This window comes from Paroedura picta, chromosome 2, assembly GCF_049243985.1.
Source record: "Paroedura picta isolate Pp20150507F chromosome 2, Ppicta_v3.0, whole genome shotgun sequence".
Lineage (NCBI taxonomy): Eukaryota > Metazoa > Chordata > Lepidosauria > Squamata > Gekkonidae > Paroedura > Paroedura picta.
The window spans coordinates 131303724-131326858 of record NC_135370.1 but is presented as its reverse complement, the minus strand read 5'-3'; the positions used below and the strand labels follow the sequence as shown (position 1 = coordinate 131326858).

The 23135-nt window shown below is 42.1% G+C and overlaps 1 protein-coding gene across 1 annotated transcript in view; it reads right to left on the bottom strand.

The window, feature by feature from the left end:
- Positions 1-2373: 2373 nt before the first annotated feature.
- The window catches only part of LOC143830357 (cytosolic phospholipase A2 epsilon-like), a 59565-nt gene continuing 38803 nt past the window's right edge, over positions 2374-23135 (bottom strand). The window contains exons 16-20 of the mRNA XM_077322776.1: positions 21390-21503; positions 16147-16338; positions 11542-11708; positions 5009-5195; positions 2374-2936 (exon numbers count right to left, since the gene is read on the bottom strand). Of these exons, the coding sequence (XP_077178891.1) occupies positions 2686-2936; positions 5009-5195; positions 11542-11708; positions 16147-16338; positions 21390-21503 (911 nt within the window). The 3' untranslated portion in view covers positions 2374-2685. The remainder of the gene's footprint in view (positions 2937-5008; positions 5196-11541; positions 11709-16146; positions 16339-21389; positions 21504-23135) is intronic.

The following is a 23135-nucleotide window of genomic DNA, read 5'->3' as shown; positions in this document are numbered from 1 at the left end:
GAAGCGCTTTTTGCGGATCGGTTTCAGGTGTGTGGCAGATTGTCAACGACGTTGTGCATAATGGCAAATCAGTAGCGTTTTCAATTGGCAACCATTGTGCGATTTTGAAGGTGTGCGAAAAGCCCCTTATAATATACTGTTTCAAGTTTTGTGTTTCCCTTTTAGGATGGCTACTTTGATGACTTTTTATGAAAAGGTTATGTTGGCCTTTGATGCATTGTGAGATGAATCAATTTACCTGAACCTTGGTGGGATGAATTAACGGGTCATTTCTTCTCAGAATAAAGAATAAAGGTTATTAATAAGGCATTTTAGGTGTTTGTATCCAATTATAACTCTGCTGTACACAAGGACCTTCACAGTGGAATATAAATATTGTAAATAAATATAAGTACTGGTTCTAAGCAACCTAGGATGAAATACATCATCCAGACACATTGGAGTATGGCTTCCGTCTGGGACTCAGGATGACCTGTAACAGGAAAGTGATGGGCCAGTATGCCCTTGACAGATCTTTTGGCACTTCTGATACTATCTTCCATGGCATCTTGGCAGACTGGAAGCAGAAGGCACTGCGTTGAAGTTATTCTTCTCCTTCCTCAAAGGATGGTTCCAGTAGGTGGCACTGGGAGACTGCTGCTTCTGTCCATAGACATTATTATTATTATCTATATGCATAAAATATACATAAAATTGTGACTGTACACCCTGACAAAACGCTGCAGGTTCTAAGGCCTCCTACTGGTGGTATCTCCCCCTCCCTGGGCCTATTGCTGCTCTTTCTCAGGATTCCACACCCCACCCCATCCTATCAGGCCTGCTGTGGAGGGAGCTGCTAACAGCCCCTGACTGAGGTGAGGGAGGTGTTTCCAAGAGCAATGCAGGGGAGACTGTGGCCATGTGTGTGCTTTCCTTTTGAGGAGGAAAGTTTTCCCCTTCTGTTTAATTCTTCTCTAGCAGTGACCCAAAAAAATGAAAGAAGTCTTACTAAAGCCATTCAATCAGTTCCTTAGAGCAATTATGTTGCAGTAGCAGATTTTTTTTTTTAGGAAAAGTAGTAGCAGATTTTTTTTTTTTAGGAAACATGTTAAATCCATGTTGTTATTTAACCCATTAGGTTGTAAGGTGTTTAACTTAAAAATCCATTCAGTCTCCCTTTGTAGTAATCGTTTTTGAATGTTTACTTTTCCCTAACCATATTGTTGTATCTGTTCTCTGCCTGTGAATTTCAGCTGGTCCCATGAATGATTGTTATCCAGGAAATGTTGGGGGGGGGGGGGCTCAATGACACCGTGCTTTAATCTGGATACATGTTCTAATATGCGTGCCTTAAGAGCACATGTGGACATTCCTATGTAAATATTTGGGCAGGTGCACCTAATTAAGTAAATTACTCCAGATGTGTTACAATTTATAAACCTATGTATGGTAACATTACAATCTCCAATCTGTAAATTAGAACTCCTAGCCTCCCCCATAAATTTACAGGCTTGACAAGTTCCACATTTAAAACTGGTAGCTGATTATCTCCAAAGATCTTGTAATGAACTCCTTAATGTTCCTCCCCCATTTCCAAGCAAAAATGGGTTTCGTTTCACATCCTTTTAAATGAGAGATCATGTACCTAGAAATAATATTCTTAATTTTATGTGAATAAGGAGAAAAGTCAAATACACAAACCATCTTATAGAATCATAGAATCACAGAATCATAAAGTTGGAAGGGGCCATACAGGCCATCTAATCCAACCCCCTGCTCAACGCAGGATCAGCCCAAAGCATCCAAGAAAAGTGTGTATCCAACCTTTGCTTGAAGACTGCCAGTGAGGGGGAGCTCACCACCTCCTTAGGCAGCCTATTCCACTGCTGAACTACTCTGACTGTGGAAAAATTGTTTCTTGATATCTAGCCTATATCGTTGTACTTGTAATTGAAATCCATTACTGTGCGTCCTTTCCTCTGCAGCCAACAGAAACAGCATCCTGCCCCCCTCCAAGTGACAACCTTTCAAATACTTAAAGAGGGCTATCATGTCCCCTCTCAACCTCCTTTTCTCCAGGCTGAACATTCCCAAGTCCCTCAACCTATCTTCATAGGGCTTGGTCCCTTGGCCCCAGATCATCTTCGTCACTCTCCTCTGTACCCTTTCAATTTTATCTACATCCTTCTTGAAGTGAGGCCTCCAGAACTGCACACAGTACTCCAGGTGTGGTCTGACCAGTGCTGTATACAATGGGACTATGACCATCAGGTGCATCACTTAGCCAGAAAGATATGTCAGTTTTATCCAGGAAGCTGACCCATCCATGTTTGCACACAAACATATTTTAGGTAACAAAACAACAAGGAGCCATTCTCTTTTATTGTCTGTTTGTCATTTCATATTGACTTAAAAATATTTCATTTAAGCTACTAGTGGTACAGATTCTATACCTATATCCTTAACATTATCTGATTGAGATAAATCATTGCCAAAAATATTGTTACTGCAGTTATATCCCGTATTCAATTTCAAATCTGAAATCAGTATACTAAGTTCAGAATCCCAGATTCTGGTTAGACTGTGTATCTGGCATATGTACATCCAACTGAAATCAGGTTCTAAGCAGGGTTCTTTCATCCCAGTTCATACAAGCAAGGAGAGTGCAGGAATCAGGTGCATCTAGAAGCCCTACAACAAGCACCTTCAGGCTGAAGAATAGCTCGATTCAGTGTCTGCATGCAGCCTCATATTTAAGTTATTCTGTTTTCGTTCCACTGTTCTTTGCAATGCTCCATAGATCATATCCTTATTATTCAGGATATTGTAGCTCGTCAGTTCCACCAACTGATCAAACTCCTTCTCTGTGTATGTGAAGTTTTGTAATCCATATGGAGAAAGTAGACTAGTCACATCAACTTCACCCTGTTTCATTTCACTTGGGCTGCGTTTCACACCTGCAAAGCATTAAATATATTTGTATTGTTGATAATACTTCAAGGCTGAGTTAAAGCCACACAGTGCTTTCTCTGTGCTTCTATCCCTCATAGACTTTGCTGACATAAGAACATATTCCTCTTACCTTGCAGTTATGAATACTTACCTAGTTGTTGTGAAAGTTAGCCAGTATACATTTTTTTCTAATAAAATCTACGCAGGGCACAGGTTAGAAAAAAAGAACTAAGTGGCCACCCTTCCAAATGTGACATTCAGCATGTGAAAGCTCCCTACATAGATATGGTGATTTTACTTAGCCATTCCCCTATGCAGGAACACTTATGAGGCAGAATGAGACTAGCACATATAATAAGGTAAGAAACCAATATTACTATCTGTGCCCAACAAAATCACTATTGGGGCTATCACTTGATCAAATAAGATTACTAATAATTTGAGTTTTCATTGATTAATTAAAGTTGCCTTTTTGCATTCCAATAAAATTAATCATTCTGAAGGGAAAATATGTCTAATTTTTTTTGGGGGGGTGCAAGCATCTGTCACAGCAGCATTAATTTAGAAGATGGGGAATCCTTCTTTCAAGACAGCATTTCCATTTTTTATATAAGTACTTCCAATAAAAATACATTTTGTAAAAAAAGAATCAGCCAAATAGCAGAGGTACTTTTTTGGTTGAATAATTTGTTTGTTTGAACCAGACTCTGCAAACCTTTGACTGCAGAGTTACCCCTGACAATTTTTGCAGGCTTTGAGGTAACTCTGAAGTGATGTCAGCTGGCCATGCCACCCTGCTATGCCCCTGGAAGTGAAATGTCACCACCTCTCTCACCTCTAACCCACCTATAGTTTAAAAAAATACAACACAACCCTCCTCAGTCCCAAGAGGACTCACCTGTCTGGAGAGTGGCAACCTTATCTGCCCACTGCTAAGACTGATATGCCAGGCCCCTATTCCCCTTACCTCAAACCTTAAAGTTGCCCAGAGGCCTGCCCAACATACCCCCACAGCCAAAATCTAGTCTGCAGGTGTAGCAGACAGGAGCTAGACCTTTCCAAGCCATGAAGCTGTACAAGTCTGAGGCCAGAGTAGTCCCCTTTCTCCCTCCTACCCATCCACCCAAAGTTAAAAACAGCAACAAAAGACATCCCGCCAACCAACCCCAAGAGGACTCATCTCATTGGAGTCCAACCTCCACCAGCAAGTCAACCACAGGAGAATAGCTTGGCCAGCAAAGATTTGTATGGCCAGGGCCCCTCCCCTCCCACCCAGCCCAGGCCCATCATTGACCATTGGGAGGGGGTGGGTCAACCTGCGCAAATAAGGAGAAAACCATCTCAGGTAAATTTTAAAATATTTTAAAATATTTTAAATATTCCTGGGAGAGCCAAAGTGAGCAAGACTCACTTGCCCTCAGGTTGAGCAAGACTCAAGTTGTTTCAAATTTTATACTGTTTTAATTATCTATTATTCTTTTATGTATTTTGTAATATGATTACTGGTCTATTATCTTAAGAATATTTATTTATGACTAAAACAAGAAAAATGAGCCACTTCTTATAGTCATCACAACTCTGTCACACCAGATGCTACTTTCTGTGCAACCTCAGCTTCCAAAGGCCGCCAGCTCAGTTGTATGACAGCTGGAATGCAAAACTGCTGGGGAAAGCTTGCTGTCCGGCTCTCCCATACTTCAGCAAGCAATAAACAAAACTTTTACATCAGAAACATTATTTCCTTAGCATGAGTATCAAATCTTTCTATGATTTACTGTTAATGTATCCCCTTCGGAATACTGAAGGCCCATAGAGGAGACAATAGAATGTTGAGAAATACATGGCCTATATTTCATGTTCCAATAAGTAACCACTTAGGCAATTCCATGACTGTACAATGAGAACACAAAAAGAGATTGATGTGAGCTTTAAAAAATAAGGATAGCATAGCAAAAAAAATGGAAATGATTTACAGTACTATCCTAATCAGAGTTATGCTCTTCTAAGTCCATTGAAAACAGCTATGTGATTGCCATGTAAAAATGATGTAATAATAAAAATAATTTTGATAATTTACCTGGTGCTTTATATTTTTTGAAGGAGTCATTTATCAGAGGGAAAAAAACCACAATTGGGGCTCCTGAGTCTTCAGCATCTTCAAAGACGTAGCACTCCTTTAGATCCTTTTCTTTAATATTACTAAAATCTATTTTGGGGAATGGAATCCCTTGGTTTTCAAAGTATTGAGCGGTTCTTAATAAAGACTGCATCAATATGTGGGGGAAAAGAACAAAAGAAGAAGAAATAATACATTTATTGTCTTTAATTTTACAAAATACAGTTTAATTATCTTCATACTGCTGGTAGGGAGTGAAAGTTGAGGTGTGTGAGACCATTTTTTCATTCACACAGAGTGCCTACCACCATCATTAACCCCCCTTCCCCCCCAGGTTCAGGGTACAAATAGATCAGAACACTCGCCTCCCTTCTGATCTCTTTTAAATTAGAGACATTTACATACCTCAAGTGCTCTCCCTCATGCTCAGAGATATCAGCAGACAGGACAGCCCAACCCTCATTAATAACAGACCCACATCCACAGAATTATTGGGCTTAAACATTGTTCCATTCATATGCTGCTGCCATTTATTCTTATCTTTTTTTTGTGTGTGCAAAAGTATATACTAAGATTAAAAAGTGTCTGTGCTTCTCTCCCTTAGACATGCAGCTCATAGGGTTAAACAGAACAAGAAGTTGACTTTTATTTATGGTATTAACAAACATAACATAACATTGAAGAAAGCAAAGAAGAAATTACAAATCCACTGAGCTTTTGAACTGTGATCTTATTTCCACAGTGGGGAATCTTTGGGTTACTAACTGCCTATTTTCAGCAATTCTTTCCCACAGTTTCATTCAGTCAGCTCTATAGCTGCCAATTCCCAACCACTGTTTTTATCTGCTATTTTCCAACTGACACGCTCCAACATTCTATCAACTCTCAGAAGTCACTCTTAGGTAGAGATGGGACTTAACCTGTCTGTCACAAAGAAATACTAGTTTATTGCTGCTTGGTAAGTTAAAAGCTGAGGTAACATGTTAATCAGGGTGCTGCTGGTCACAGCTGCCCGAGGCTATGAAGCACTAGCTATCAGTTAATTAAAGGAGGAATGGAGTGAGGAAATAGCATGCTTTTTAAGATTAGCTATAATGGATAACAGTGAATATCTCCAAAGTTCAATAACTCCATTTATGATCATTTTTCAACAGAAATTTATGTTAAAAGCTAAACTGGTAAGGAAGTACATAAATAAGACAAGAGGTCCTGAAACCACCTGTTTTAAATGTCCAGAGTCATTGCCTGGTGCAAGACATACCAAAAGTCTGCATCAAGGGCAGAAAAGAGAAAAAGTTTATTTCAAAGCTGTACAAGGCTCTGTCAGTACAAACTTGCAGGGCATCAGCCTTCTACAAGCATATTTAGAGTTTCAGTATCATGATCATCCTCCATCCTGAGGTCTCAAAAGTGAGCTTTCAAGCACACAGGAAACTAATGAAGCCATATCAGAACAGGCTTAAAACCCCTATAATAGGATAAATGGACTTCCAAGATGGCAACAAACTGAGAAGCACATACTGGCAGCTGCTCTCAGGGTTTCTTGTTAAGTGGACCAATTATAGTCAGATGAGTATTTATTTGCTCCAAAATCCTCCTTTAAAATAAGAGGAATCTTTAATGACATTGTGCGGCCAAGGATGAGGCAGAGATGTGTCTTCAGCTTTTAAATTCTCCATTGGTAACACTAGGATCTGAACAAGAAGTTGGTATGGACTATGACTCCAGTCAGTTTGGGTTTCTTTTTTTTTTTCTTACTTATCTATGTTTTGCTTTTTTAAGAAGAAAAAAAGCACTTACTGTTTAATATTTAATTAAAAAATTAAATATGCAATATGTATGCAATATCTAATAATTATAAGGCTGATGGCATTTTCTTCTTTTCAGATGAATTTATTTCCTTTTTCTTTTTTTACAAGTTAAGGTTTTATGTATTATTTTGGATTAGTATACCTAAGGGTTGGAAACAGAGAGAGAAAGAGTGAAAAAGTGTCCCATTGGCCTAACCTATTGCACTTCTGCATCAAACATTCTACAAACACCAGTTTTTAGAAGTATAAAAAGGAGAAAAGGAATCTCTAATCAGGAAAAACATTAGATACAGGAAATATGTTGTTGTTAAAATTGGCAGTTAAATATTTTTATTTGTAAATATGATGTATGAGAAAAGGCAAAATATCTTAAATCAAGTTCATTTCAGAATTTTAAAAAATTGTCATGCTTTAAATTTGATAGAATCATAGAAACATAAAGTTGGAAGGGGCCATACAGGCCATCTAGTCCAACCCCCTTCTCAATGCAGGATCAGCATCCAGGATAAGCATCTGGTCAGCCACTGCTTGAAGACTGTCAGTGAGGGGGAGCTTACCACCTCCTTAGGCAGTCAATTCCACTGCTGAACTACTCTGACTGTTGAAAAAAGTTTTCCTAATATAGCTGTTACTGTTCTACATGTAGTTTAAAACCATTACTGCAGGTCCTATCTTCTGCTGCCAATGAACCACTCTCTGCCCTCCTCTAAGTGACAACTTTTTCAAATACTTAAAGACAGCAATCATGTTCCCTCTCAACCTCCTCTTCTCCAGGCTGAACAATCCCAAGTCCCTCAGCCTTTCCTCATAAGGCTTGGATACCAAGGTCAGATCATTCTCATCACTCATGATAGATCATGAATGAAAAAAGACAGAATATTTTCAGATTGTATCAGAATTTTTAAAATTTAAAGAAATGTTTAAGAAGGTTCAACAAGGTAGAACAGTATAACAACTTTCTCAATGTGTCTAATTAGGAGACTTCCATTCTGACACATATGAGGAGCTCATGCAGAGTCTTAAGACACCATTTAGACCCAGCTTAGAACATTGCTCCCCAAGAATCCCATCTAGAAATTGTTTGACCAGAACTGTCAAAAACATATTATAATGTTATATGATAATTTTAAGAATAACCTAACTTAGATCACAAAGAATGAAGTCTTGGAATGTAAAAAAGCATAAGGCTTTTTTTTTTTTGAGAGAGAGATGATTCATGACAACTTGTTAACACTGATCAAAGCTAGTTATACCATGGAATTCTGGAGATTACCTTTTCATATTCTTAACTTTACACCTAATTGTATGACCAGTGCAATCTCAGCCAAGAGGTAGAAACAAGACTTCTCATTATACACCAATTCCCTATTATAATATTGAACTAGATTGCACCCCTTCTTGGCCTTCCATATCAACCTATGAAATAAATTTATTAATTCAACAACTGAAGAGCGGGGAATCTCCTGGCAGTGATTTCATTCCAGTTGATTGGCTTAAATCAAATAGAGATTGATAGGCTCCAGTCCTGGCAGCTCCTTAATATTGTTTGATAGAACAATCCAAATAATTCAAGACTGGGGCTTGGCTATTATAGTACTCATCTTTAAGAAAGGTTGTAGAACTGATCTGACAAATTATAGGTTAATTAGTTCTTTAAATGTCATCAGCAAATTATATATTAAACATCTGTGTTTAAAAATATGTAAATGGCTGGAGCAGGAAGATTATCTTGAGGAGTCACAGGCAGGCTTCAGGCATCATAGGTCAACAATGGATCACTATCTAATTTAAACAAGAAAAACATGTTTGTTCTGAACACTCTTTTCTACTTTTATGGACCTCAAAGGTGCCTTTGATATGGATCCTCATGGGCAGTATTACTTCATCTAATTTTATATGGACCTTCTCTACAGTGACCCATGGTCCAACAGGAACCATTCAATATGTATAGAATTACTCTGGTAATTAAAAAGGTTATAGTTTATATTAATATTAAATATATAACTAACATATTAACATGTATGTTTGGTAAGATAGCAGCCCGCTTGGTGTAGTGGTTAGGAGTGTGGACTTCTAATCTGGAGAGCTGGGTTTGATTCCGCACTCCCCCACAAGCAGCCAGCTGGGTGACCTTGGGCTCACCACAGCACTGATAAAACTGTTGTAACTGAGCAGTGATGTCAGGGCTCTCTCAGCCTCACCTCCCTTGTCATGAACCCTGATTCATGCTCCCTCTTCTGATATGTAGTTCTTGGTGCCCTCTGGAGCAGGTATTGTAAAGCCATAAATCCTTTCCTAGTTCCTAGCCTCCTCTGCATTCCACAGAAGTTCTCAGTGGGACCCCGCTATCTCTGTTTCGAATGACCTTGTCAAGGCAGCAGAGACGAAACAGAAATGTAACTATTCTGATCAAAGGGGAGCCATCTGGCTTGGTTGAGAAACTTTGCACCTCTTAGAATTTCTTGCTTTCCCGGCCTAAATCCTAACCCACCCCTCCCTTATCGGGTCACCTCTATAAGATTCACTTAATGTCTATTGTGCCTTTGTATCTGCCAAGACCTTTGCTCAATGGATTTTGGCATGCATCTGTCCTTCGTATTGTCTGTTTAATAAAGCTACTTTGGATTTCACCTGCCTGGGAATCCTGGATGTTTCTTTATCACGGACTTTGTTGACAGGGCTTGACCTGATCCCTGACACTCCCTCACAGGGTGTCTGTTTTGGGGAGAGGAAAGGGAAGGCAACTGTAAGCCACTTTGAGACTCCTTTGGGTAGAGAAAAAGTGGCATATAAGAACCAACTCTTCTTCTTCTTCTTCTTCTAACCTATCCCTGGAATTCATATAATCAAAGCCAAATTCTCTCTGTAGGAATCAAGAAGAATGACTGCCAGAGGACGATATACACACATGTATCCTCTCAGTAACCATTATGTTGGGAAAGGACTGAACACCCAACTACAGTTATCTGGGACATCTAGTCATGTTTTGGTCATACACACCAGCTCATACTCTCCTCCACAATTAATTGTGGCAGGTCTTATTATTCAGAGAGCTGGCATTTAACAACATCAAAAGGTTGATCAGGAAAATCCCCACACATACATGAGCACAGATAAGAACCAAATTCCTAGATGACTCACCCTATCATTATCTATACTCTTCTCTAGCTCCCACACTTAGTTGCTGTAAAAGATAACCATTTCCATCCCAAGCAAAGGTAAAACAGTGTAAATATTCCCAGAGATGTATACACCCACCATGAAAATTAAAAACTACTAAATCCCTCAAAACTTTCAGTTAGACAAATTACATGTTTAGACTCTCAACAGTTGTAGCAAGTTACACTTGTAACTTGCCAAATCCTAGAAGATATGCCAGAAGACACATGCCAGAGTAATTTCCAGCAACCTCTATGTGGCAGTCATAACACAAGAACATATGCTTATTTTAACTGACTCTTTGTACTTTTTTCTTTACAGTTTGTAAAAAGAGAAAGTGACAAGTGAGGAATCTGAAAGGAGTTGCATTACTTCTTTTTCCCCAGTAGCTACTTACCTATTCTATTGCCTCCTTCTCTCCTCCTGACAGCCCTCGTACTCCCACCTTTTCTTGCTTCTTTCTCTCCTTCTTACTCACCAGTCCCACAAACCAAAGTTTGAAAGCTGGCAAGATTACTTGCCTAACAATCCCCACCACCATGGCCACCAAGACATTTATTTTGTAAAGGTAAAGACACTGTTTGGGTGGGTTAACCCCCAATGTATTTTTTTTATTTAGTTTGTCTGCAAACCTAGGTCTTTTCATGTTTGTAAAAAGATCTGTCTTCTGTGTTCATGGTTCCAGTCTCTGGATTTAATTATCAACAGATGGGGTCATAATGATAAATTATATTGAGAAGAAGGGGACCTGTGAGGGTGGGATCTCATATTTCCCTAACACACTATTTCTTCTTCTCCTTCCCTGAAATACCCCATAGTCTCTCCCCTTTTCCTCCTCCTTCTCACTCCCTTTTCCTGCTTCCATTTGCCAACCTGTCTTTAACTGTTCTCCCTGTTTTCAGCTTTCCCCACTCACAAGTCAATCTACCTTTATCTTCTCTCCTTATCTTACATTTTATCTATTTTAGTGGACCCAATTATGCAATGAGGAACCTGCAAGGATATATGGTGGGCACCTCACTTTCACCTGTATCCACCTTCCCCACTATAACCTCTTTTCTTCCTCCTGCTAACTCCCACGTCCCTGCCTTTCCCTATTTTCTTCTTTCCTTCTCACTGACACTCACCATCCTACCATTTATCTCTCCCCATATTCTACTATATTTATTATTTATTTACCACACTTATACTCCACCTTTCTCCATAATGAAAACACAAAGCAGTTTACATCATTCTTTTCTCTTCTATTTTATCTTCACAGCAAACCTTTGAGGTAAGTTATGCTGAACATGTTTTATTTGCCCAAGGCCACTTAACACCATGGAAGAAAGAAATTCAAATGTGGATCTCCCCCATCCTTTAATAACTACACTATACTGGTTTTCATAGGCTGCTGCTGAACAGTAGTAAACAGCTGGACCTGAGTGATTCATGGAACCTGCATAATAAGAAGTCACCTGGTGGTTGTTACCATGGCCACATTGAGAATTAGATATGTTAATGATTAAAAATGTATAATCTTACTTCAGTCTGTGCTCCTGAAGAATAATTTAGGTGTATGATCATGTCCACTTTTCTCTCTGGCCTCATGAGTGTGGGGTAGCTGGTGTCAATATAGGCTGCAGTATCTGCAAGGGACAGGTATTCTGGTACTGTTGTCAGATCATTGGGAAGAGTATCTAGTACAGTATCTGAAAAGAAAATGTTCTAGTTAGAAAAGACCTGTTTAAAAAAAAATCTGCTGCTTTCTTGAGATTATACATACATTAATCTCAGGCTTTAACAAACTTCAGGCTCCCAAAAAAAACATGTTCAATACTGCCTTTTGTAATTGCAGCTACAACAAAATATTGTACATTAGTTCATTTACCTGGATAAATTACTGGGGGCTGTGATCTGTGCTACGAGAGCCAGTTTGGTGTAGTAGTTAGGAGGGCGGACTTCTAATCTGGCATGCCAGATTCGATTCTGCGCTCCCCCACATGCAGCCAGCTGGGTGACCTTGGGCTCACCACAGCACTGATAAAACTGTTCTGACCAAGCAGGAATATCAGGGCTCTCTCAGCCTCACCCACCCCACAGGGTGTTTGTTGTAGGGAGAGGAATAGGAAGGCGACTGTAAGCCGCTTTGAGCCTCCTTCTAATAGGGAAAAGCAGCATATAAGAACCAACTCTTCTCCTTCTCCTCCTCCTTCTTCTTCTACTGTGTATATCAACTTTTCTCAACTTTTTTACCATTGAGAAACCCCTGAAACATTCTTCAGGCTACAAGAAACCCCAGAAGTTGGTTCAGAAACATAGCTGTGTACATTCAGGGCCCCTCCGCTTCCACCCCCTCTTGGCCCATCATTGGCCATTTTGGGAGGGGGGGTGAGTCAACATGGCTATATATGGTCATATCATGTGATAAATGTTTAACAAGTTTTTTTTAAATATCAAAACATTAATTAATTCCTATTTGGGCAGCCCTTCCAGGGCTGTCAAGAAACCCCAGGGTTTCGTGAAACCTTGGTTGAGAAAGCCAGATGTATAGCTTCCTGTGGGGGTTGGATCCTGTTGTGTAATTTTCAGTCATTTGATTTTATCATGTTAGCACTTACGCTTTTCTTCAGCTCTGTTTTTAGATTTGGTCAGTTCTACATCCCAAATCCTATTTCATTGTCTATTAAAAATCCCAGGTTCCCACATTGTTGATTGTACAGGTTTACTCTGTGTAACCAGCCTTGAGTGTGAGAAAGGTGGACTACAAATAATGTAAGTAAACACATAAATAAATAAGATTTAGAGTGAGTAGTAGTACAGACTGTGCAGGTACAACTGATGAATGGTAATAGTAGGGAATTGAGGCTTCTTGATTATCCAGAAGTACATCTGGGCAGTGGTGGAGGCAAAGAGAAGGTTGGGACATTGTGGCAGACAGCATAATGACCAACTTTGGAAAATCCTGGGGCTTTTTGCACGGCTTCAAAATCACACAATGGTTGCTAATTGGAAACGCTATTGATTTGCCTTAACGCACGACGTCGTAGACAATCTGCAACACTCCTGAAACCGATCAGCAAAAAGCGCTTCGTTGTAGCGCTTTCAGGTGAATCCCAAAAAGTGGATTCACCCTCCGGAAAGCGCTACACTCTTGCAAACAATCTGTAACACTAGCGATAAAGACCTGTGCGTTAACATTGTTGCGGTTTCTTCAAAGTCCCTCCTCCTGAGCCTGTCCTCCAAACTTCCGGTGAAGCGATCGCCATTTTTTTTTCTCCGAGCGAGCGGGGATAAACGCACCAGCGAGCCTCTTTCAGTTTAGAGGCTTCCCTGGCTTCAGTCCCTCCCCTTCAGTCACTAAGCACACACATTTAACACAGTCATTCAGCCGAAAATCGGCCCGTGAGAGGGGGGGAGGGGGGGATTTTTTTTTTCCACTCCGAGGCAGCATGGCCACGATCAAATGACAGCTCAAACAGAGGCTTCCCCGGCTTCAGTCCCTCCCCTTCAGTCACTAAGCACACACATTTAACACAGTCATTCAGCCGAAAATCGGGCCCGTGAGAGGGGGGGGAGGGGGGGATTTTTTTTCCCACTCCGAGGCAGCGTGGCCACGATCAAATGACAGCTCAAACAGAGGCTTCCCCGGCTTCAGTCCCTCCCCTTCAGTCACTAAGCACACACATTTAACACAGTCATTCAGCCGAAAATCGGCCCGTGAGAGGGGGGGGGAGGGGGGATTTTTTTTTTCCACTCCGAGGCAGCGTGGCCACGATCAAATGACAGCTCAAACAGAGGCTTCCCCGGCTTCAGTCCCTCCCCTTCAGTCACTAAGCACACACATTTAACACAGTCATTCAGCCGAAAATCGTCCCGTGAGAGGGGGGGAGGGGGGATTTTTTTTCCACTCCGAGGCAGCGTGGCCACGATCAAATGACAGCTCAAACAGAGGCTTCCCCGGCTTCAGTCCCTCCCCTTCAGTCACTAAGCACACACATTTAACACAGTCATTCAGCCGAAAATCGGCCCGTGAGAGGGGGGGAGGGGGGATTTTTTTCTTTTCACTCGAGGCAGCGTGCCAACGATCATACAATCAAACGACAGCTCAAACACATTAGGCAGCTGGATGGGTCTCTCCGTTGCAACGAATCTACACAGATTCGTTACAATGGGTGTGTTTTTTTAAAAAAAAAACCTTTCTTAAAGGGAAAGGGGCTGTTTGGGAGCATGCTAACGGCTGTCCATTGGCTGCTTGATGGCCAGGGGCAGGACGAGCTCAGCAATAGCGCTTCCTTTCTAGCGATTTCTGCCGAGACCGGAAGCCTGTGGGAAACGCTACAAAACGCAACTGGATACCACTACAAAGGCAGGTATGCATAACGACGAATTCCACTATTTTAAATGGTGATTTTTCATTCAGTGACCAATTTGCAACAAAGATCCCGGTGCGTAAAGCCCCCCAGTGTTGATGTGGTCAATGCATATATTGCTGATTGTTTACCAATCTCAGATACTGTTCTGCAGCTCACATCATGTCTCTATTGCTACTGCTCAACAATCCACAATGCTGGCCAAACAGTGCACTCCTGAAACTTGTTGTTCTGTTGCAACATTGTCTTATTGGTCATATTATTTCACAAAGAATTAAAAAGTAGACACCAGATGTATCCACTTCTGGAGACAAGGAAACATGTCACTCACTTTGTCTCTAATGGCATACTACTAGGACCAAGCTGAGAAGAAAAGGGAATTCCATGGAAATCTTTGGAGAATCAAATTCAAAAGCTATGTTATGAGATAACAGAGGTATTATTGTTAGAATAATTTCATATTGTCTAGGATGGTCATGCAACCATTATAGGAAGCTTTGCCGCCGGACACCTTGATGCAGTTTGGTCTCCCCCTATGCGATCCTCGTAAGATTCTTCCCATAGGAAGTTTTTTGCCATCTGTTGAGATTTTGTAATATTGTTAATTGGGGGTTTAATGGGTTTCTTATTGAGTTTTTATTGTTTGGATTGTTTGTTGTGACCCGCCATGAGCCATCTCCAAGAGCATTGGGCTATAAATCCAATTATAAATAAACAAGAAATAAAGCCCATTTTATATGAAAATAAAATGAGCGCTAGGGCCCAGTTCCCGGGGAAGCCTTTGCAGGGCGAAGGCTTCACGGGGGTCTGGGACGCAGAGGCGAGTGGGCCATGACCTGGGGTGTTCTCCCGCCCGCGGGCTGGTCTCCTGGGGCCGGGAGAAGATGGTACCCCACCCCACCCCACCCTGCAGCATCCCGGGGTCTTCTCCTGGCCCCGGGAGCATGCTTGTCGCATCTACAACTTGGCGAGACTGCTCCTGGGACTGGGAGAAGGCAGCGGCCCACCCCCCCAACCCGCAGCATCCCGGGTCCTTCTCCCAGCCCCAGGAGCAGCTTTGCTGCGTCAGCGACGTGGCGAGGCTGTTCCTTGGGCAAGGAGAACGCCCCCACCAATGGCGCCCCCCCCCCCATGGCCAGAGTTCCCAGGGCGGGAAAGGAGCACCCAAGCCAGAGTACTCACCATGCGAGCTGCCAGCTCAATCTGCGCGGTGAGTCCCCGGCTAGGCCAGGCGAGGCCGGGCCAAGCAGCCAATGGGGAGCCATGCAGCCCTCCAAGTTTTTATCCCAGACAGGGTCCACCCTAACTCCTCCCCAACAGCCCTTACCCTTTTATTTAATCTGCTCCGCAGGAGCGGTTTAAGATAATTCTAAATGGCCTTAATTTGCCATTAATTATGCCGATTGCATTGTCATAATATCATCATATCAGGTATATGATCACTGACCAGGATAATTTGAGATGGAGTAAAGTGGGAGGGCCAGCCTTACACAGCAATGAAAATATAGGGTTAAGGGTCTAGGGAAAGTGAAAAAGAAATCATACATTTTTGCCTCAACTACTATCAATTCCCAAGCCTGTAAATTAGCAAAATAACCACACTTTGTGCCAGAGTACCCACTGAAAATATTATCAAGTTTAAAGCTGGAAACAATTCCTTGGAAGGAATGTGTAAGAACAATAGCTGTGCTATTGTTGTGCTAACAATAGCTATATTAAAACAGCATATCATTTTTCCCAGATGCCAAGCTATCCACATATCATTAGAACTACTTACCTTTCCATATCTCAAAGTTCTTGTTTTCAAGGTACCCATCATTTAGTTGGAATCCATGTAAGAAATTGTAGACCTCTGATGTTGTTAAGGTGGTTGTTAGAACATCCCGAAGGAACTTAGCAAATTTTCCAGGAGGGGCAACCAAGTATGTATCCAACTGATTAGATGCTAGTGGTTGAGGAGGCCTTTCTTCTGCAGATGAGAACAATGTATAAGGTTAGTAAATTGAAGCAACTACTTTATGGAGTGCCAATGATTTAAAATTGTTGATTTTTGATCTGTGTTCTGACTTATGCTCATGAAAGATCTTATTTAGGCAAGACTGCTCTGAAAACCATAGTCACACTGCTCCTCTTTCTTTCTCCCCTTCAATGTCAAGCAATAGAAAATGCATTATGTAACATAAATACATTGTGAATCGCATCTCCTCTGGTCAATGTCAGCAGTTGAATCAACTAAGAATTCTGCTTTTAAGGTGGCACATGCAACCAGCTTGGTGTACTGGTTAAGAGCAGCAGCTTTTAATCTGGCAAGCCAGGTTTGATTCCCTGCTCCCCCACATGCTGCCAGATGGATGACTTCAGCTTGCCACCGCACTGATAAAGCTGTTTTGACCAATCAGAACTATCAGGGCACTTTCAGCCTCACCTACCTCACAGGGTGACTGTTGTGGGGAGAAGAAAGGAATGGTGATTGTAAGCCACTTTGAGACTCCTTCTGGTAGAGAAAAGTTGCATATAAAAACCAAGTCTTCTTTTTCAGTAGGGAGTGGTAGAATTCTGTGACCTCTGCTGAGAGGCAGACCAGGAAAGCTCAGTAGCCCCACAGGAAGGAACTCAAGGAGGCAGCAGAGGTAGGTGGCAGCTCTACAAATATTTTTAAAGTGGAGAGTTGCCAATTGGTCTGAATGTGTAGCACAAACACAGGGCAAACTGTAATTAGATGGCTCTAATGGAGGACATTTATCAGCACAGTGCTGATACGAGGAGCTGGAATATTCAGACTCGAATCCTCATTCTACCATGGAAGCTTACTAGGTAAATTTGAGCCATTCACTCACATTTAACCTAACCTATCACACAAGGGAGAAAGGTGAGGTATAAATGAAATAAACGGTGTGACTTGGCAGCGTCCATGCATCTCCCTAGAGTTAGAATGCAGGGGAAGAACTATACCTCAACTGTGGCAAAGTACCGCCTCCCACTCAACACCTTATTGGTGATATTTGGCTAATAACTTCTGCTGATCTGGCCATGTAGATTCATGCCATGGTTACCTCAAACTGTGCTCTGTGAGGATATGTCAAAGCCAGCTCAAAAACTCCAGATGATACAGAATGCTGCAGTCTGGTTTCTACTGCATTCAAGACAGGACTTTCATGTTACACCCATTCTGCACCTGGATTCAATTCAAGATGCTTGTCATCATCTCCTAAAAAGTCCTTAATGTACTTTGCCCTCATATCTGCAGGACTGCCTCTCCAGCTATGTACCACTATAACATCTTTGCTCATTGGAGAAAAGCATTCTAAAGCTGTCACCCTACAAATGGGTAAGATATGCAACTGCCCATTCACTTGCATTCTCTGTGGTGGCTCACACGTTGTGCTAAGGCCTACCCGAAAAGGTCAGGGAGACTCCTATATTTCTGTCATTCTACAGAATGTGCAAAAAAGCACAGGGAAGGGCATGTTTATGGAGGGATCAGAACTGCGGCAGATTGTAAAAAGATAGGTGGACATCTCTGTAATGAAACAGGGTTGTAATCTACTGCAATAATTCTAGAAACTTTACTAAACTGTCTTCTATACTAACTCTAACCTTATAGCTCAACTTACTGCATTGGTTATAATTTATTAGGCCGTTTGCTGTCTGTGCTGTCTTAATTCTGTACTATCGCATAGTTCATCGGGTGCCTTATCCTGTAGGAGTGCATTGTCTTTGGTCTATAACCTGCCTTGAATTTCAGTGAGAAAGGCAGGCTGTAAATAAATAAATTACACTTTAAAGATAAATCTGTTCATAAACAGTTTGTTTGGATCTGTTCCAGGCTGGTTTGGATCTGGTCCAGATTGATTTCAGGGCTGATTATGGGACTGAAACAGCCTTGGTCATTTGGTAGATGGATGAAGGAGAGCAAACCCTTGTTGATTCTCCTAGAACTCTTGTTGGCTTTTAGTATAATGGTACCCTTCAGGTACCATTGAGCCTCTTGTGGCGCAGAGTGGTAAGGCAGCCGTCTGAAAGCTTTGCCCATGAGGCTGGGAGTTCAATCCCAGCAGCCGGCTCAAGGTTGACTCAGCCTTCCATCCTTCCGAGGTCGGTAAAATGAGTACCCAGCTTGCTGCTGGGGGGTAAACGGTAATGACTGGGGAAGGCACTGGCAAACCACCCCGTATTGAGTCTGCCATGAAAACGCTAGAGGGCGTCACCCCAAGGGTCAGACATGACTCGGTGCTTGCACAGGGGATACCTTTACCTTTACCTTTACCCTTCAGGTCCACCTATCTTTTTACAATCTGCCGCAGTTCTGATCCCTGCCTGCTCCTTAGAAGGCCAGATCCTGAAGATGAAACTCAAATATTTTGGCCACCTCATGAGAAGGAAGGACTCCCTGGAGAAGAGCCTAATGCTGGGAGTGATTGAGGGCAAAAGAAGAAGGGGATGACAGAGAATGAGGTGGCTGGATGGAGTCACTGCAGCAGTCGATGCAAACTTAAATGGACTCCGGGGAATGGTAGAGGACAGGAAGGCCTGGAGGATCATTGTCCATGGGGGTCACGATGGGTCGGACACAACTTCGCACATAACAACCACAACCCTTCAGGATAACCTTTCAGGGTAAGAGCTGGGAGGCACTGTCCTGTAACTTTGATCCTACCAGAAAGGTGATGAGCCAGTATTGATGCTCAACTTCTTGACCTCTAGGTTAAGGGGTCCTGCAAGGTTTCACCTGGTCCCCCATACTTTTTAACATCCCTATAAAGCCACTAGAAGAAGTCCTTCAGAGATCTGGGCTGGGTTGTCATCAATAAGTGAATGATAGTTTGATCTTGCCCTTCCAGCAGATACCAGGGGGTCTGTAGGAACCTTGATGTGGAACCTGAGGGCAGATGTGAGATAGATGAGAGCTAATAAATTTAAACACAATACCAATAAAAGCAAGGTGCTACTGGTGAGAAGACAGATTGACTCAGTAATTGAGGTGTTTTATTATCTGGATAGGGTTGCATTCCCCATAAAAGGCAAAGTTTGCTTAGGGTGCTGCTGGAATTGCACCTTCTGATGGAAAAACAGATATCAATGGTAGCCAGGACCACTTTTTATCAGCTTTGGATGGACAAAAAAGACCTTGCCATGGTGGTGCATACTTTGGTAGTATCCAGATGAAACAACTGCCCAATGTGGTATAAGTGAGGCTGCCTTAGACAAGTATCCAGAAGCTAAAACTCGTACAGAATGTTGTGGTCAGAATTCTGGATGGAGTGGGTGGGAGGGACCATATCAGACCAGTGATGTTATACCTGTACTGGTTCCTATTTTCTTACTTGGCCAATTTCAAGACACTGGTATTGACTTTTAAAGCCCCATACTACTTGGGCCAGCATAGTTTATGCCCCTATGATTATTTACCATTCTTTCTGTCAATGCGTTTTATTTCATTTCTTTTTAAATTATCTGTTCCACATAATATATTTCTGGTAAGGGCTTGGAGGAGGAGCATGTCTCAGGGCTTAAGTGCCATTCAGCACTTAACACCCACTCAGAGAGGCTGTCCCACCCCTGAGTGCCCGTTCCTCCAACCGGCTTGGCTGTCTGTCCAGTGGCCAGCCAATTGTCTTATGCCCCCCACCCCTGACCACTCACTCCTCCTTCAACTTCCCTCTGAGACTTGGAAGCTGCAGATACCTGCCACGTGAGAGCTGCCCCCGCCAGTGAGTTCCAGGTCTTGAGGGGAGGGGGAGGCCATCTGCAGAATTCTTGTTTTAATCTTGTTTTTAATATTCACTATCTTGAAGATCTTATATTGGAAAGATGGCTTAGAAATTTTTTTTAAATAATCATATTCTAAATACAGGGCAGCTGCTTTCCCCAGCGAAAATAAGATTTGCCAAGACCATGAGTTATAATAATAAATTAAAAATCAAGTCATTCAGAGAATTAAACATTCAGTTATTTTCATTGCATCAGATCCTTTAAGTAGAAGTATGCTCATGAATGTAGATTTTTCCTGTCTTCCTCTGTTAGCCTCTCCTCTTCAAAACAATGTGTGCGTAGGGAGTGGGAAGCTGATGCAAAGAAGGCGAATTGCCAATTAGTACTCTCATACTAGCAGAAGGGTTCCAAGGCCATTATTATCAACCTTTTGAGGTCTAAGAGAGGCAGGAAATATCCACCTCTAAGCCAGTATCTTGAAATTCTAGACCTAAGCTGAATACAACAATGCATGGCCAAGACTCACTGCAGCTGCCAGACACTGCAGAGGGCTGGCTGGAGGCAGATGCAACAGCCCCAGTGGCCCATCCGTGGCTGTTGTGCATGCATGTGTATGTGCACAGCATCAAAGTGGGAAGGCAGGACCCACAGTGCCTATAAAGGCACCACATGCGTGGGACCTGGCTTCTTCTCCCAGGATGCTGCAAAGCAGCTTCCCTCCCACCCACCCTATGTTGATGTGGAAACAGCCTTGATCTAGTATTTGAGATGGACGTTTCATGGTTTTGTCACAGCTGCAGGTTTGCATGGGATGGAGCCTATTGGCAGGGAGTTTGGTGTGTGGTCGGACTCTCTTGTGTGTAGGGCCCCCATAAGAGGTGGCATGAAAATGAGCACAGCTTAACCAGCTTGGGAGGCCAGGGGCTCATTGCCGGGCAGCCTGGGGGCAGCCAAATGAGGTAGACACCTGTTGGCTCCCCCGCATAGGTTGCTTCCCTTAGGGTGGACTTCAGGAGGGCAAGGGGATCTGTTTTCCCAGCTGGGAATGGGCACCTCTGAACTCCATGGGTTTTGGTGCAGTGCACTGACTGCTTGGTCAGGCCTCCTCTTCCATGCTGCACCAACTGTCCCATTGGGAGGTAATAAAGCTCTGGCCTTGTTTATACCAAACACTAGTGTGTTGCATCTTATTCCAGCCCAAAATGCCCTCCTGTGAGTCAACTGAAGATCTGTAAATAGATAGCAGAATAGGGAGTCTGTTATTTTAAAAATGTATATACAAAATACAGTTAACAATACTTGACCAACCGATGTTTTTTATCTTTTCTCGGGTACATTTGTGCCAACAGTTTTCTTGGGCAACATCGGGTCCCTGATGCCAGGTATCCAGCAGGTTGTATGAAAATACATTACTCCACAAACCTGTACAGAGAAATGATTTTTGTTAAGAAGCTTGGACATTTACCAATCCACATTAAAAGGCAAATAAAAATTCTGAAGCCACCAAAAGGTGACACATTTTTTAAAAGTATGCACAATGTTTTATAGGCATGCATAGAGTGTGAATGACAAACTATGGCATCTATCACTGGTATCTAAAACTATGAGGACTTAGAAAAAACCTGACCTGAAATCTTTCAGTGCTGTTGCCACTGCCCAAGAAAGCCCCTTTAAACAGCTGGTCCACATGGAGCAGTTTGCTCCATACAGCTCAGCTGCTTAAACCAAACAGTTGAGTGGCAGTCCAACTTCTTGGTTCATACAGTTCTGTGCTTTGTTTCTTGGTTCAGCTGATCTACAAAAATGAACTGATCTGCAAAAATGTGGATCATGCCCATCCCTATTCAAGACATATTTGCACAACAACAACAAAATTGAGATGGTCCAATTAGGAGCTGGATCAAGTAAGTTTACCGGTTGATTATGTTCATGTTTAAGTTCCCAGTTTCACTAGAATTGTTCCAAATTAGGAGTTTGCCAGGAAAATCCACAGAAGCTAAATAAATATTACAGTTCATTTTCATATCAGCATCACTACTATCCAGAGAGGAGCAACATTCAAGTGGAAAGGAGATAAAACATTCACCTCATTTATATGGTTCCTCTTAACAGACATTGACCTGATGTGACATCCAGCCAGTTGGAAACCAGTACAACTTGGTTCCAATAAAATACGAATCAGCATAGGCATATTATTATTATTATTATTATTATTATTATTATTATTATTATTATTATTATTATTATTATTATATTTATACCCCGCCTCCCCCCGAAGGCTCGAAGCGGCTTACATAACCCCGTCCCCTAAAACCATAAAATGACAATAAAATCCGATAATTTACAGTAATGGCAACAGCGATGGCATAATCTACTCATTGCTCTCCGCATCCTCAACTACAGGAGGGGGGTGACGCTCTCTACCGCCAGTTTGTGAGGGGGGGGGGCTGATCTTCTTTCCGCCCGGCCTCAGTTATAAGCCTGGCGGAAGAGCTCCGTCTTACAGGCCCTGCGGAATGCTGGTAATTCCCACAGGGCCCTCAGCTCTTCCGGGAGCTCATTCCACCAGGTTGGGGCCAGGACCGAAAAGGCCCTGGGCCTAGTCGAGGCCAGGCGGGCTTCCTTATATTATTACAATAACAGCCGTCAAGTAATAGCAAGACAACATCAGAAAACTATAACGTTATCAAAATTAGCAATTAAAAATCTAGAATACAAAAAGAGCATTAAAATCATATATGACCCTCATAACAAACTTCAGGCTGGAAGTAGATTGTAAAAAAGAAATATGTGTCTCAAATACATTACACAAAACGACCCTAACAAGAACAGATTTTCCTGAAAGTCTTGGAGCAGAGTTGTTTTCTGTTGCAACAGAGGGTCAGACAAGAACCAATCGGTTGAAATGAATTCAAAAGAATTTTCGGGTAAATATGTGGCGGAAGACGTTCCTGACAGAGCAATTCCTAAGTGGAACAGGCTTCCTTGGTGGGTTCTCCTTCTTTGGAAGTTTTTAAGTATATGAGTAAGAAGAAAAGGATAAAACAATGGATT